Source organism: Conger conger, chromosome 16, assembly GCF_963514075.1.
Source record: "Conger conger chromosome 16, fConCon1.1, whole genome shotgun sequence".
Lineage (NCBI taxonomy): Eukaryota > Metazoa > Chordata > Actinopteri > Anguilliformes > Congridae > Conger > Conger conger.
The window spans coordinates 27,771,437-27,788,620 of record NC_083775.1 but is presented as its reverse complement, the minus strand read 5'-3'; the positions used below and the strand labels follow the sequence as shown (position 1 = coordinate 27,788,620).

Here is a 17,184-nt window from a genome sequence, read left to right as displayed (position 1 = left end):
ACAAAGTTTTATGGACTGATGAGACGAAGATTAACCTCTACAAAAGTTATGGAAATATTCACTGATGATGGTAGCAGCAGGATGAATTCAGAAGTCTACAAAAACATTCTGTCTGCCAACTTATGGAGAAATGTGTCCAAACTAATTGGGATGAACTTCATGCAGAAAGACAATGACCCAAAACATACTGCCAACACAAGGACTTTGTTAGGGAGAAAAAGTGGAAGGTTTTAGACTGGCCAAGTCAATCACCAGACCTTAACTTAACCATTTGAGCATGCATTTCACCTCCTGAAGAGGAGATTGAAGGGAAACCCCCCCTGAAACAAACAACAACTGAAAGAGTCTGCAGTAAAAGCCTGGAAAAGCATCACAAAAGAAGAATGCAACAGTTTTGTGATGTCAGTGCAGGCTTGAAGCAGTTACTGCAAGCAAGGGATATGCTATCAAATATGAAGTGTCATTTCCCTAAATACTCTCTGTTCCAATACTTTTGCTCACCTAAAAATTGGGTGGTCTGATACCATATCAAAGTTGCTATGTTCTAAGTAGTTTAACACATCTTGGTGTAAATACCAGGAAATAAAAGCTGAAACTCTTGTTGCGTGTTCATCTTTTTATCTCAACCCCAAATGTATTCAGTGTATTCCAAAGGAAAATAAAGGAAGTGGCCTTGCTGTTCCAATACTTTACTGTATGTGCCACTAGTCAAAGTTGAGTCATGACAACCATTCTGCTGGAATAATCGTATTGCCTGTCTTGGTTAAAACCCACAGGGATATGAACCTATGTGCCACAGCATACGTGAAGGCTAGCGGGTTCCTCAGCTTATATGTCATGCAAAAAACTAAAAATGTAATGCACTGTAGAACATCCAGCAACAGGTCTGACAATGCCCAGTGAAGAAAATATGAGGACATTGCAAATTACAATAACTGCACTACAAATGTGATGTCTGCCTCAGCTATATACAACTGCTTCCTTCTGCATCACATACATGGACACATACGAAGACAAACAATATGATTATTTGAACAGAGTTAAAGTTAAACATGTGTATGTTATCACAAGCCATGACGTTTTAGTTTTTAAAGAGATGGAAATACCTTTAATAATCCAATGCTATAAATTATTTTTTTTATGTCTTCAGTGTAAGAGTAAGTATTTTTATTTTCCTGTCAAAAATGACTCAGGGGGTGATATTATTTCCTGTGCTGGGGTTGAGCTGGGCCCTTGCGAGGTTTAGGCAAATGTGTTGCAGGAACATCACGGAAACTCTTCTGTGAAGTACATAACTAGTTCAGGCTGAACTCTATGGTACATGCACGCTCTACGTTTTCGGCTTCCTGGTTAAAGATGGCGGATGAGAATGAGACAGCACCGCAGGTGGAGCAAGATGAAGAGGTAGACGAGGACCATGCCCACTGCAGCGACTGTGAAAATCAGGAGCATCACTTCGATGATGGGTAAAGACGAAGGCGCCTTTTAAGAAAATCTGTCATCTTTGTAGGCGCGATTGTAATAGAATTATTTAAAGCTCAGCTGGGCTGAGGCAATCTGATACCAAGGAATCCCACCCCTAGTGTTACTGCATTGGGTAGTTGACTTGATTGATAGCTTGTTTTTGACACTGGTTGGGCCATCGTACCATCATTCGTGGCGTGGGTGGGTCTTGGTGCTTTGTAGCCCTAATGGTTCAATATCGGCTAAGCGACTGCGGCCAGGATTTAAGTAATTAAATGCGCAAGTGTGGTTTGGAATTTGCGCTTATGAAAAAAATAGAGTACACTGTGGCATTGTATTTTTAGCGAGAGTCGCATGGCTATCAAATTCTGATGGGTCATTTGAATCCTGCCCAATGATTTTAGGAGTAAAAAATCAATGACAGCTGGTTGGCGAGGTTAGCCATATGGTGATGGAACGAGGAAAAATATAACAGCGACCTGCTGTGAAACGCCGAAATAATTAGTAAGCAACGTCGCAGCTAGCTAGCTTCCGTTAGATAAATAATGAACTAGAGCTGCCTAGTATTAACTCATTTTGACCGCTTCAAAACAAAGAGCTTGTCATTAGCTTATCAAAAGAGAAAGGAGAAACCCCATTCCATGCTAACGCATGAAGTTAGCTAGTTTAACTAACGTTACCGATTTGACTCCCATTTATGTTAGCTGGAGCTACGCACCTAACGTGTTATATTTCAGTCAAGATATCGGGGCTGTAGCTAGCTAGCTAGCTAACATTCTGTGTCCAGCCACACCTTGCTAGCGACACCTTGTTCACCATCATCTGTCAAACGACTGGGATATTATTTAGGTCTATGCTAAATAAGACCCATAAGACTGGGCAAAAATTCACCTGCTTCAGAAAATATTGAGTTGTACAAATGGCTTGTATGTTAAAAAAAAAAGAAGTTAAATTTAAAAAAGGGAAGCTGGGATAATATAAAAATTCACTCTAAATGTAAATGCAGTCCACTCACCACTGAGTGTTCGCATTGGGTTATCCATGCCTGTGTACACACAGGCGTGCTAACGGTGATCTGGCACACAGTCGTGGTGTGAAATGGGGCGTGAGCAGAGAGAAATATGCTTTTGATTCTGGATGTTTGGGCTTGGCAGCACACGGAACAGCAATCGAAGTGCTTTGACTTCCTTATTTTCCCTGTTTGCAGTATGCTTACTTCCCTTCAGGGGACCAGATAATTTCCCCCAGAAACTTGAAAACTCCAGTGGTTACCTGAGGTATTGGAGCTTATTAAGCTTCTCCTACCAAAAAGCTAATTTCCCCATTGATTGTATTTATACTATTTTGGATACTACTTTCAACATTTCTTTGCACTGAAATAATTACTCTCCAGGGACAGATAAAAAAAAAATATATATATATATATATGATTATTTGGAGCTGAGCGCCATTCCTATTGATTCCTTCCTGTTTTGGTACCCAGTGCATATGCTTTGGTGTCAAAAAGCCCCTTGGTCAAACATGGCAGCCTTCATATATTGGCTTGTCGTTCCATTGGGCAACTCCCATAGGAATCCATGGAACCGGTCAGCAGAAGCGGCCTCTTGGGTGGGGGTTGGTAGGTCATAGGTTGCATGATGCAGAATCTGGTCTGACCTTACGAATGCAGATCGGCGTGCCCACGCTCCGTCTGCAGACGTTAATGGGATTAGTGCACCTTCCACTGTGAGGTCTATCCGCCTTCACCTGGAACACCCTCAGGTGGGCGGGGCCTGCGCTCTGCAGCCATGGGAACCAGGGTGGGCTGACGTGTCTCTCCCCCCATCTCTCCCTTCTTTATTTTGATTGGCAGGTAAGGGAAGCTGTGTAATTGCGCTGTTATGGCAACTTGAAAAGGGGTGTGTCGCAGAAGGTTTGGAACTGCTTTTTGGCTTTTTATTGGGATCTCCACTAACAATGGTGACGTACCGACTGCTGTGTTCGGCACTGTTACACACACACACACACACATTGTGTAATTGTTCTTCATGTGTATTTCTTTGTCGTGCAGGTGGCCTTCGATTATGAAATGCTATTTGATCTGGCTTGTTCTGGCATGTTCCGGTTCTTCCTGTGTTAACATGTGTAGGCCATCGCCATGCACTGGTTGATTCCAAATCTGTAGCGTAGATTAAATTCTCAGGAAAGTTGTTACTGAAGGTGCTGCTGCGTAGGAAAATATTGGAGCTCACTAATGCATCCCAATTTGTAGAAGTAGATGCTCAGAAATTCTTTTTCCAGTTGGCACAGGTACATTTTCAGGAGCAAATGCTCCTAAAATGGGGGCACTGGAGAGCCCTGCTGGCAGTGGTGGGCCGTGGTATTCACACGGTATAGCCTACCCTTGACCTGGTCATAATGACTACAACTACACAAATTCTTAAATTGCACAACTACGCTTCAGCCCACCCCTTCCATGGAGACCTGAGCCTGGGGGTTTTTTCTTTGATGTTTGCTGAGGTGCTCGTGAAGTTAGTGGTGGTGTAACAGCGCTGCTATTAATACCTGGGGGAAAACTCTTGAGGTCTTTCCCTCCCTCCCCATATTGTATCGTCACCGCAGTTGTGTTATCCACAGTTAATGGCAAACTATTGAACCTTTCTGTTGCAGTTTGCTTTTGTGCAACTGGAGGCTTTGGTATTGGCCAGTACGGCTGAACAAAAAAAAGTTCTATTTTTAAACATAATTTTCATATCCCTGTTGAGAATGTCTATCGCCCTCGTTTTCTCGTGACAGGAGCCCGGGAGAAGAAACCGGTGCCAAGAAGAAAAAGAAGAGACCGAAGAAGAAAAGAGATAAGAGTGAAGGCACAGATCCTTCCCAGAACTCCGTGGCCAAGGTCAGCTTCGCCCACCCGTAGTGTGTAACAGAGGGTATAACTGTGTGTATGAAAGTGTGTGTGCGCTTGCCTGAGTGCACGCCTCCTGCGTGTGGCGTGCGCTCTGTGTGTGTCGGTACATACGTGTGCGCGTGTGTTTGTGTGTGCCTCTGCAAGCATGTGTATGTCCTGTTGTGCCCAAACTGTGCACGTTTGTCCTTTCAGCGCACGTGTCCCTGGTTATGATTATGCACTTTGTAGTATGTCGCTCTGGATAAGAGTTTAGTGTAATGTAATGTAAATGAATGCACCTGATTCCTGACCAGTTGCCTCATGGCCTCGTCCTGCAGGTGAACTCGCTGCCGGCTGACAAGCTGCATGAGATCCAGAAGGCTATCGAGCTCTTCTCCGTGGGTCAGGGCCCTGCCAAAACCATCGAGGAGGCCACTCGCCGTAGCTACCAGTTCTGGGACACGCAGCCCGTCCCCAAGCTTGGTATGGAATGCAGTGGGGTGGAGAAGATAGGGTCTGTTCTGAGTTTGGGTACTTTAAACAGTAGATAATATAGTGATAATATAGTGTAATGCTCTATGTAACATCTGAGTCAATCAGGACTTGACTGTGTTCTCCCGCTCTGATTGGGCCAGGTGTTCTTGCTGGTTGGGCGATTGGCCCACCTGTGCCGTATTGCTCTGTGAGTGGGCCACCTGTGCTCTCTCTCTCGGTGAATGGCCGAGCCCATGTCCTCGTGCTCTCTGATTGGGCTGGTTTTCATTTTGCTTTCCAGGGGAGATGGTGACGTCGCACGGCTGCATAGAGCCGGACAAAGCCAACACCCGCGAGGAGCCCTACAGCCTCCCCCACGGCTTCTGCTGGGACGCTCTAGATTTGGGCAACCCTGCCGTGGTGAGCCTTCTGCCCGCCTGTCAATGAACCCCCCCATCTCGCTGTTTAAACCATTCAATACCGCAGTTTTCTGGAACAGTAAGCCTCAGCAGTGAGTGTTCCAAACACTAGTATCCCTACAGTGCCAAGCCATGCGGCAAAAACCATTTAATTGCTGTCCCGATAAAATTTTCCTCATCTTAACAAACATCATCTGAACTAGGCTATTGTTAGCTCATTTATACTTTTATAACGATGTCATATTAACATGTATGCTAATTACAGATATACTGAGAACGTTTGGACATCAGGTCAGGGTTTATTTGGCTAGTAACAGCATTTTGATTGGATTTTAAAATGTTTTCTCGATCTACAAGTTTTGGTCAACATTGGTCTCCCTTGGCACTCTAGAACGTTTGTAATTCTGTCGACTTGAGTCACCCGCGGTACTGAAAGTGTTAAGCTGGACTTGCGTGTTTAAGTGTTTCTCCATCTCTTACTCACAGCTGAAAGAGCTGTACACCCTTCTTAATGAGAACTATGTGGAGGACGATGACAACATGTTCCGCTTCGATTACTCCCCAGACTTCCTGCTGTGGTGAGTGCTGCCTGTAGATGGTATTAAAGGTGCTTCCTGCAGACAGTATAAAAGGTGCTGTCCGTAGACCGTATGAAAGGTGCTGTCCGTAGACCGTATGAAAGGTGCTGTCTGTAGACCGTATAAAAGGTGTTGCTTGTAGACCGTATTCAAGGTGCTGACCCTACTGCGGTGGGGGTGTGGTCAGTGTTTTACCGACCTGTGAAGCTGTGTCATTTGATTGGCTCATTCAGAACGTTGGTGAAACCTGAGGAAAGTTTGCTCTTTTTTAATGCCTGATAAATATGAGCTAATTTCTAATTTCTGTGGTGTGTGTTGGTTATCTTGATGGCATTTGAGGAAAGTGTGTGTATGACAGTGAGAGATATGTTTCTGTGATTACGATGTTCACTGCGTTCTAGCGGTTGCACAGTGTGCCTGATTGTCTGTTTATCTGCAGGCATGATTTTGGCCTAGTTGGCTCGCAGCAAGCAATGGAGAATGCCAAGATCAGTAGCTCTTCAGTGTTACAGCACGTTGTACAGCTGTTCAGTAAACCCACAGCTATAGTGAATGTATAGGCTTCATGTTTATAGCAATCAATGATTGAGCGCATGGTTGCACTGTACAAGCACTATCAACATAGTGCTGAATGGACAATAGGCAAAACACTTTGAACATTTGAAGGGCAAATGCCTTCAGATTCTTCATTTTGTTGTATGTGTAAGTTCAAACTACATGCAGTGCCTTGCTACATTTTCAGTCTGCTTGAGAGCTATACGTTTTTTTCTGGATTACAAATGATACGTACACATCTGAACAATCAGTATTGTTATTGTGAGCTCGTATCGATGCCGAAGCAGATTCTTTTGCACTTATCTCGTTCGTACTTTGCTCCATAGTGATTGTTGGTCTCTGTGCCTTCCCTTATCTTTTGTCATCTTTTGCTTGAACACTGGATTTTGAGAAACCCCTTTAATATGTTTCTAATTGTATACTTTTGCTATATTTATCTTTTGCTTTATTTTCTTAGCTTTCCTTCATATTCACACACGCCCTAACCTATGATCATTAGACAGAGAGGGGTTTTTATCCAGGAAATGGCAGTTACTTTAATGGTTCCACAGGAAAGTGGCCAATGTTAAGGTAATTGTGCCCTCTCTTGGGATAATTTTCATGTATGTAAATGTGAGCTTCCAAAGAACGGGTTTTATGCAAACGGCATATTTCCTTTTAAAACGTTTACATTGTTCTTTAATAAAATATCGTACAGAACCTACACTCAGTGAGCACCTTATTAGGTATTTATTAGACTTACTTTTTAGACTCATTGGACTCAAACCATCCACTTAGAGGTTTGACGTGTTGTGTGTTCATCATCACTGTTGTAACTAGTTTGACATGTTGTGTGGTTATTTGCGTTACTGGCACCTACCTGTCAGCTTTGACCCGTCTGGTCCACCCTGTATGGCACCAATAATCATTCCACGGTCACTTGGATCACATTTCTTCCGAAAAACAGGTCTGAAAAACAGCTGAACCTCTTGACCACGTCTGCATGCTTGTATGCATTTAGTTACTGCCACGTGATTGGCTGATTAAATATTTGCATTAGCAAGCTGGTGAACAGGTCTACCTAATAAAATGGTCACTGAGTGTAAGTTCAGAATATCATTGGTAATTCAGGTGATGTGAGAATTTGGCAAGGGTCTGAATACTTTAGCAACGCACTGTACATGAATCTGCATTCTCACTGGACCAGTCTTTCTCTATCATCTTGAATGGCAAAGTGTTCAAGATAAGACATGTTCTCAGCATATCCTGAGGGCATCTCTTCAAAGGGCCAAATAGACTTTTAATATTGGTTGACTTCCTGGTTGAAGCTTTCCTGTTAATTTCTTTTGTAGGATTATGTGGAGCTGTCGGCACTTGTGACAAATGTCTGAGCAATCAGACAATAAAATATAATCATAGCTTTGACATGTCTTTTATTGCTCAGAACATTTGTTTTGTTCAGTGCAAGTGTTCACAACTATTTAGCGGGTTGTCAATGTGTCCCCAATGTGAATTTGCACTCTCTGGAACAAAGTGTTTAATTTTTTATTGCAAATCTGCTAATGTTATAACTTGGATCTCAGCCTCAATGCAAAGTCTAGTGATCACTCATCAAATCAGTGCTGTTCTTGGATCCATTAAGCCGATATCTACTCTTGTGTACTCCCAAGAGTCAGGTTTTAGGTGGCACTAACTTCAACTGACTAATGACCTCTTAATGAATGCAGATTCTGAAGTTCTCCATCTTGGTATTATATGAATGAAGTTCAATCTTTGATGCCGCTAATCATGCCATTTCAACTGACAAACGTATACTGGTTTGGGGTTGCACTTGCTATTTTAACCTGGTTTGAGTCATACTTACATGGCGGGCAGTTTAGTGTGTCTGTTGGTGACTCTTCATCCAGTCCTGCCCCTATTATCTGTGGTGTTCCCCACAGCTCCATCTTGTGCCCTGACCTGTCCGCAATTTACACGCCAGCTCCAGCACTGCTGCAAGCAACACCTATCCTTCAACATCTACACTGATGACACACAACTCCACACGATAACGTTTATGATAATTTGGATACCAGTCTGAACTCTCTTATGTCCGTCAGATGTTGAATCCTGGATGTCGGACACATTCTGAACGTGAAATGAGGTTGAGACCAAGATCCTTAATATTGTCTCTAAAGCTCAGACTTGGCATTGCGAATAAGTTATCCATGTTAGATCTGCAAAGTAAATCTCGGGCAAGAAACTCTTGCCAGAGGATTGCACGTGGAAATTTCTTTCTCTCAAGTCGTTACAAATTACAAAGGTAGTGTTTTACTGTCTGAGGAAAATTGAGAGCGAGACCGCTATTGTCTGCTCCCAACGCAGAGGAGGTACCAGTAACACATGCATGTATTACGAGCAGACCTCAAGCAGTTTAACGTGGTGTTCTTATGGTCTTATGTGATGCATCATATGCACAAAAGGTGCTTTTTATTCTTGTTGTTATTGTTAATGTTATATGTAATGTGTGTCTCCCCCTCTTCCCCTTCTTCCCCCTCAGGGCTCTGCGGCCCCCAGGCTGGCTGCCACAGTGGCACTGCGGGGTGCGCGTTATCTCCAACAAGAAGCTGGTGGGCTTCATCAGCGCCATCCCGGCCAACATCCGCATCTACGACGCGTCAGTACCGCTCCACGTCTCTTACACAAGGGGAATGCGTCATTTGTCTGTCTCTAGTCTTTGTACGGAGCCCTTATTTGGGCAGGTGTTTACAAGGCCAGCTTTGCACCTAATTAACCTTAAAATTGTTTGCTGTCCTGGTAATAAATCTTTCAGGGAAACTTTAAATTAAAATCTTGTTTCATAAGTGCTGAGAATGTCCAGTTATAATTGATGGTTGACAAAATGAGACTAGCAGCTGTCGGCAGAGGTTCTAAAACTTTAGTTGTCACTGAACAGAAGTTCTCATTGGTAGACACTGGTAAGGCCTTCAATGGTTTTATTTAACGCTGTTGCCCTACACTCCCGTACATAGTTGGCTGTATCTCACACTGTTGCCCTACACTTCTGTATAGTCGACCATATCTAACGCTGTTGCCCTACACTTCTGTATAGTCGACCATATCTAACGCCGTTGCCCTATACTTCTGTTACAAATAGTCGGCCATGTGTAACTGCCTTGCTCTTCCGTGCAGAGAGAAGAAGATGGTAGAGATAAACTTCCTGTGTGTGCATAAGAAGCTGCGCTCCAAGCGCGTAGCTCCGGTCCTGATCCGGGAGATAACCCGGCGGGTCAACCGAGAGGGCATCTTCCAGGCCGTCTACACCGCGGGGGTGGTCCTGCCCAAACCCGTCGGCACTTGCAGGTGTGTGTTGTACCGACCCCCCACATACACAGCTGTCGGGATCGAAAATGAACCCCTCGATATCTGACACGGCAGTGCGTATGCTCTCTCTCTCTCTCTCACTCTCACTCTCACTCTCTCTCTCTCTCTCTCTCTCTCTCTCACTCTCACTCTCACTCTCACTCTCACTCTCTCTCTCTCTCTCTCTCTCTCTCTCTCTCTCACACTCACACTCACACTCACACTCACACTCACACTCACACTCACACTCACACTCACACTCACACTCACACTCTCTCTCTCTCTCTCTCTCTCTCTCTCACACTCACACTCACACTCACACTCACACTCACACACTCTCTCTCTCACTCTCTCACTCTCACTCTCACTCTCACTCTCACTCTCACTCTCACTCTCACTCTCACTCTCACTCTCACACTCACACTCACACTCACACTCACACTCTCACTCACTCACTAGGGCTGCTCAATATGTTGAATTTTTATTTTAAGACTAACTGTTGCCATGGGGCATATAGACTATCTTTCAACTTTAGTTTTTTCTCATTATACCTCATGCAGTAGTGATCAATTAAACTTCAGAGGCCGTGTGAAATGCTTCCAGGAAAAACATCACCGATATCTATTGGGTGCGGATAAGACAGTCATACAGCCTGTATGTGATCATGAGATTAGTTTTTTTTTTCAATCTCATGGAAGCTGAAAGGCCTTGGCTGTCTTATCAGCACCCGGTAGATATCAGTGATATTTTTTCCCAGGAAGCATTTCACAATGCCTCTGGTCTTTGGCCACTCATTACTTTAACAACAAAAATGATAAAAGATTGCCGACACACCCTATGCAGTATTATTAGTCATATTTGATATATCGTGTAGCCCTAACGCATGCGCACAGAGGTTTGCTGTTGCCAAACACACACTGATCCTCATTCACACACTTTACCAGTATGTGCATCGCACCCACACACACACTCTGGTTTGAACCCACAAGGCACACACTTTCTTGCCATTTCACATCCGAGTGGATGTTTGAGGTGTCTGTGTTCGACAGGTACTGGCACCGTTCTCTGAACCCGCGCAAGCTAATCGAGGTGAAGTTTTCACATCTCAGCAGGAACATGACTATGCAACGGACCATGAAGCTGTACCGGCTGCCTGAGGTCAGTGCACTGGCGCCCCCTGGTGGTGTCTGTTAGGGAGTGCTCTTTCAAACACCATGGAATCTGCTACATCTGTCTGTTGGGTGATGAGACTCCGGTATTAACTTGTGAAAAATGATGCTTGGTTTCACCACATTGACTTCACCATTTGCATTGTTTCGGGGGTTGAATAGTCGATGGGCTTCTGATTTCTAAAACACCATAAATGTATACAGTACTGTACAGAAGTCTTAGGCACCCTAGATTGTATTATATATATGTTAATTTTTTTGTGTGTAGTATACATTTCAGATTTCCAAATATTCATTTTCCAAAAGATTAAATTTTACAGAGACATTTTTGTATTTAATTGAAAAAAGTAACATATTACTGTAAGCAACTCACTACTTTTTACGTAAAAACTTGATCAAGGCTGTCTGAGATCAGAAGCAAAGAGCCAACCAAAGTCTTCAGAAGAACTGTGGCAAGTTCTCCAACATGCTTGGAACACCCTCCCTGCTGATGGTCTTATAGAACTGCAGGACAGCGTTGACTATCTCAGAGAAGTGATGTAGTTTTAAAGGGTGGTCACAAAAATACTCATTTGATTCAGTTTAGCTATTCCTCCAAATTACTAAAATGTGATGTAAAATGTATAGTACGTTTATGTAGGACCTTTCATTGAATTATTTTTGAAAGAATCTTATCTGTACAGAATGTTCTACAGGTGCCTAAGACTTTTGTTCAGTACTGTGTGTCTTGGACCACAGTATTCAGTTGCAGCCTTTGTTAATCCCTTTCTTGAGTTTAATAATTTTTTCACAATGCTACTGTGTTTGGTCATTCATTACCATAACAACAGAAATAATAAAATATCGCCTACACGTAGTCTTTCCTCATAACCTTTATCTTTTATACCAGGAATCAATCTAGTTGCCCTTCTCTTGTAATAATGTCTCTCTCTCCTCTCAAAATGCCACTCTCACGGTCCCTCCCTCCCCCCGTCATGCCCCTCCCCAGGCCCCCAAAACGGCCGGCCTGCGGGCGATGACCCAGAAGGACGTGGGGGCGGTGCACCGGCTCTTGGGGGTGTACCTGCGGCAGTTCCACCTGACACCCGTGCTGAACATGGAGGAGGTGGAGCACTGGCTGCTGCCCCGGGAAAACATCATCGACACCTTCCTGGTGGAGGTCAGCCGACTGCCGTCCACGGAAGCGCCCGGAACACTGCACCGCAGTCTCACACGAGCAGGCTGTCTGCTACAGTCCATATAACATAACATAATGTAATGGCGAGAACAAGCCATTCAGCCTGTGCTCTAGCTGTGCAGTGCTGAATGTCTCTTACCATAACGTAATGATCATAACAGGCCGTTCAGCCGAGCAATGCTTGCCTTTTCCTTTGTATCTAGTACCGTATCAAGCCTGGTCTTGAAAACCCCCACTGTTCCAGCCTACCCCCAGTGTTTCTGCTTAAATCAGAAAGCCCTAAATCAGTGGAGGGTCACGCATGGATTAGTGTGCTAATCACAACAACTGTGTTAATATACTAGAGCAGTGGTCCTCACTCATGGTCCTGGAGAACCGCAGGGTGTGCTGACTTTTGTTATTACTCAGCACTTGGTTGTTCAATTAAAGCTGCTAATTATACAACTCGCCTCGCCTGGTTTCTCGGTTCTGAATTGGTTGCTGGTATTAAGGCAAAACCCCAGCACACCCTGCGGCTCTCCAGGACTAGGAGTTAGGACCATTGTTATCACATTAATGGCATTTGGCAGACACTCTTATCCAGAGCGACGTACAGTTGATTAGACTAAGCAGGAAACAATCCTCCCCTGGAGCAATGCAGAGTTAAGGGCCTTGCTCAAGGGCCCAACGGCTGTGCCGATCATATTGTGGCTACACTGGGGATCGAACCACCAACCTTGTGGGTCCCACTCTTTTACCTTAACCACTACACTACAGGCCGCCCCCTTATATAATGTGTTAAAATGTATTTATCAAAGTAACTGTGCTATATAGCTCGATAATGAGAATAACTGCTGGTATCCAGAGTGTGGCTGTTCCGGTGTGTTAATCAGTAACTGCTATTCCTGGTACATACAGAGCCCGGAAGGCGCAGTGACGGACATCATCAGCTTCTACACGCTGCCCTCCACCATCATGAACCACCCGGTGCACCGCAGCCTGAAGGCGGCCTACTCCTTCTACAACGTGCACACCACCACGCCCCTGCTGGACCTGATGAGCGACGCCCTCGTCATGGCCAAATCGGTGAGGCCGGGGGGGGGCCCCGAACCCAAAAACGATAACACCACGTCAAACGTGACCCCCGGGCGTCTGCCGAACAACAAAGCCCACGATGTCGCGTCACCGAAATATTAACCAGTACCCACAATACCATTTGTCCCAGGGGATAAGACGGGTTGAGGAGTGCGCATTTGCCTTTTGGGGGAGGTCTCTTTACACGTACCACAATGCAAATAATACTTCTCTTTGATTTGCACTTTGAGCAGGTTCTGTCACTGCATTTGATTTATGTGGGTGGTGAGGGAAATTTCTCTATAGATGGTACTCATTCAGTTATTTGGCTAATATTGAGCAGAGCCAGCTGGCAGCAGAACTTCCCTAATATAACAAGACCGAATATATTAAACAAATCAAATGAAATGGGTTAAATTGGATGAGGTTAATCAGTGTAATACGGCACTGACCACGATTCGCTCAAAGTGGACTGATTAGTCAAGTTGATTAACTGACAACTACACTTGCTCAAAATTCCCTATAGAATAATATCTCTGGACATCTATAGCCCTAATGTTTTTGGCGTACTTGTAGTGTAGGGTATTCAGCAAATATGTCTAAATGGGTTTTATTTTGGTTAGAAAAACCTACTGTGAACCTAGGCTGGTTTGCATGGTCCATGCATTCTTTGCATTTTTATTTCGCAAGGTATCTGTAGGCTACTTTGCTTTGCATATTTACTTTGTTTTATGGAAACAAAGGAAACCAAAAACCACAAACATTTCTCTTTAACAGCTCTTATTTGCCTTGTAGTAAATGTTTGATACTTTGACTAAACAAAGTATGTCATATCATTTAATATGAAAAGATTTGTGGAGTGGAGACTGGTAATTGAAACAAAATGCTGCCTTATGCTTGGTTGAGAGCTCGCTTTTTGTATTTGCCAAGCAAATCTCTACAGCAGCCCAATCTTGTCCCTGGATATCTTCCATCCTGTAGGTTTTCATTTAAACCCTAATTTGGCACACCTGATTTACTCATTAGCAACTCGGTGAGATCTGTAGCTGTTGAATGAGGTGTGCTTTGCTAGGGTTGGAGTAAAAACCTACAGGACGGTGGATCTCCAATAATAGGGTTGGGGGCCCCCTGTATACATTATTCACTGTCATGCTCGAGGCGAAAGGGGCGTGAGGAAAAATACGGAGCGGCCATGCACACATTCCATCTGTCAACGGAACATACCAGAACCTCCCGCTGAACAGCTTTGTAGTTCACTATTCTATATTCTATGTGACTGTAGTTCCAGTGGTGGGCGTTCTGTAGTCCAAATAAAGAAGAAAGGGCACACTACAATGCATTGTAAATTGTGTGTCCATTTTACCCTAAATCATATGATACAATAAAGTTTCCTCATTTGTAGCTTGGAATACATAGACTCAGATGAAAGAAAATATATTTCCAAATCTTAGTCTTTATGGACAGTCCCATAAAGTAAACTCACAAGTGTGCAAAATCTAAAATCAAGACTCTGTTATGTGACACTTGTTTACTTTGAACGTCTGTATGTCTCTAAGGATAAGTACTTAGCTGATCCATGGTTATAGACAGGAACCGTCTAAAAATATCCTCATGTCTTATGGTGTTAATTCATATTACACTATTAGCCGATTTCAGATACTAATCAAATGTAGTTCCATTTAAATGTGTCTACAGATCACAGTGCATCTATAATGTATGAAACACTAAGTGGTTTTGCCGACTGGTTTTCAGTGGCTTGTTTGCTGCAGTTTGTTGTTCAGTGCAGGTCTACACTTCACTACCCAGGCTCCTCAGTCCTGTCCGTTTCCTTATGTCTGTGTTTAGAAAGGGTTCGACGTCTTCAACGCACTAGACCTGATGGAGAACAAGACGTTCCTGGAGAAGCTCAAGTTTGGCATTGGGGATGGGAATCTGCAGTATTACCTGTACAATTGGAAATGTCCCAGCATGAGTGCTGAGAAGGTGCAGTATATACGGGTCATTGCACCCCCTCCCAAAGTGTTTTTCTGAATAGTATGTACACACTTTTCTGAACTGCAATGGAGTGTAGGAACGACATTGGCTCAGGCAGTAAGAGCAGTCGTCTGACAGTCGGAGGGTTGCCGGTTCAGTCCCCCGCCAGGGCTGTGTCGAAGTGTCCCTGAGCAAGACACCTAACCCCTAAATGCTCCTGACGAGCCAGTTGGTGCCCTGCATGGCAGCCAATCGCCGTTGGCTTGTGAGTGTGTGTATGAATGGGTGAATGAGAAGCATCAATTGTACAGCGCTTTGGTTAAAAGTGCGATATAAATGTCAACCATTTACATAATAGACACAGTAGGGTCTCTTTTGCGACATTGTTCCTCCCAGATATAAAATAAACATACCGGTGTCGTAGATGGTATGTTTTACAGAAGATGCTGACTTGTTGTTTTAGTTACAGTAGTTTGGAAGGCTACCACTACTTACAGAAAAACCCTCTCCTTTATACAGTATATAAAGTATTCGGTTCCTGGTAAGGATCACATACCAGGTCTCATCACCCTAGCAGATAAACACTCCTAGTGGACACATTTCAAGTTTTCTGTTAAAACGTTCATTTGAGGAGATTCTGTGAACCATGATTAATCAACTGGTGCCGTGAGGGTTAAATGCAGCCACCATAAATCATGAACCTTTGATATTTTAAAAGAAGGAAATTGTTGTTGTTGATGCATTTCAATATATCCAGGCCTGCACCTGTATCGTGTCAACATACCCCTCTTTAGTGGCAAAATATATACGCGCATAGTTTCAGCTTTTATTTTTGTTTCACATGCACAATAAGTGCATTGTTTTATGAATAGTTTGTGGAAAAATGTGCTAAAATATAATCTGGCCCCCAGGAAGAAGTGGTTAAAGGACTGTAGAGGATTGTTGTAAAGTCCTGTTGCTGTGGTAAATGTTGAGTCTCTTGCAGAGTGAGACTGAGGTGCGTGGAAATTAATGGAAGCTTTAAGCCAGGCTAACTGAAATCCTGTTGTTGCCCTCAGGTTGGCCTGGTGTTACAGTGATGTCCTCTTGCCACAGTCAGACCTGGAGGCCATGCCGTGCACTTAGCACCTGGATAATGGAATGACGGACTTTCCTCTTCAGGGAAGAGAACCCACCGCCCCTTTTAAATTTTGACCTTTGACTTTGACCTATGACCTGCACTGCTGCTGTTGGCAGGGGGGGGAGGCTGACCCCTCCCCTCCCATCCCCTCGCATGGAGCTAAAGCCATTGTATCGTCCATTCTGTATGTCAGCAAGTGAACCAAGTCACTACTGTTATACACACCTTACTCACAGCAATCATGCCATATAACAGCAACTGAATATTATTACTACTGTACCAACAAACCCAATTACCCACACACAGACATCATGAAGCCATTGTATCGTCCATTCTGTATGTCAGCAAGTGAATCAAGTCACTACTGTTATACACACCTTACTCCCAGCAATCATGCCATATATCAGCAACTGAATATTATTACTACTGTACAACCCAACCCAGTTACCCACACACAGACACAATGAAGCCATTGTATCTTATCTTCCATCCTGAACATCAGCACATGACACCAGTCACTGCTGTATTACATCAAGTATTATATCTTCCATTTTGTACATCAGCAAGTGAACCCAGTTACTACTGTACTACACGTACATACACCATGTCGTACATCAGCAACTGATGGTTACCACTACCACCAAGTACTGTATTCAAACAAACGTCCACATGCAAGCATGCATACACACACCACACATGAACACACGCAGATTGCTCTTTTCTTGCCGTTTGGATCGCTTTTGCTAAAACACTTACTCTCCTCTTCGGTGAACATTTTAGAAGAATCTAAACGAGAAAGAGAAATGAAATATCCAAAGTGGACACCGTACAAGGGCTTCTGTAAAATGTTTTTTGATTAATTTGATTGTATTTTATTGCTTTCTCGTCCTTAATGGATTTAGCCTATTCTCTCTTCTTGTGTGCCAGTCCTCTTTCGTTAGCACCAGCGCTAGTGACTGTAAAAGGCGCCAAGCTCTCTTCACTGAACTAAAAAATGTTTGAGCTTCTTCC

At 43.8% G+C, this 17,184-nt stretch overlaps 1 protein-coding gene across 1 annotated transcript; it reads left to right on the top strand.

The window, feature by feature from the left end:
• Positions 1-1,309: 1,309 nt before the first annotated feature.
• LOC133115333 (glycylpeptide N-tetradecanoyltransferase 1-like) lies at positions 1,310-17,180 on the top strand. The gene is made up of 12 exons (XM_061225186.1): positions 1,310-1,466; positions 4,240-4,342; positions 4,672-4,816; positions 5,109-5,227; positions 5,713-5,804; positions 8,878-8,994; positions 9,510-9,680; positions 10,730-10,838; positions 11,838-12,008; positions 12,924-13,091; positions 14,925-15,062; positions 16,112-17,180. Exons 1-12 carry the CDS (start codon positions 1,315-1,317, stop codon positions 16,130-16,132), a joined length of 1,506 nt encoding a protein of 501 aa, XP_061081170.1. The 5' UTR covers positions 1,310-1,314; the 3' UTR covers positions 16,133-17,180.
• Positions 17,181-17,184: the final 4 nt, after the last annotated feature.

Coding starts and splice junctions, on each gene's coding strand:
- LOC133115333 (XM_061225186.1), top strand. CDS start 1,315: ATGGTACATGCACGCTCTACGTTTTCGGCTTCCTGGTTAAAGATGGCG. Junction 4,817..5,108: donor GCAGCCCGTCCCCAAGCTTG/GTATGGAATGCA, acceptor TTTGCTTTCCAG/GGGAGATGGTGACGTCGCAC. Junction 13,092..14,924: donor CCCTCGTCATGGCCAAATCG/GTGAGGCCGGGG, acceptor GTCTGTGTTTAG/AAAGGGTTCGACGTCTTCAA.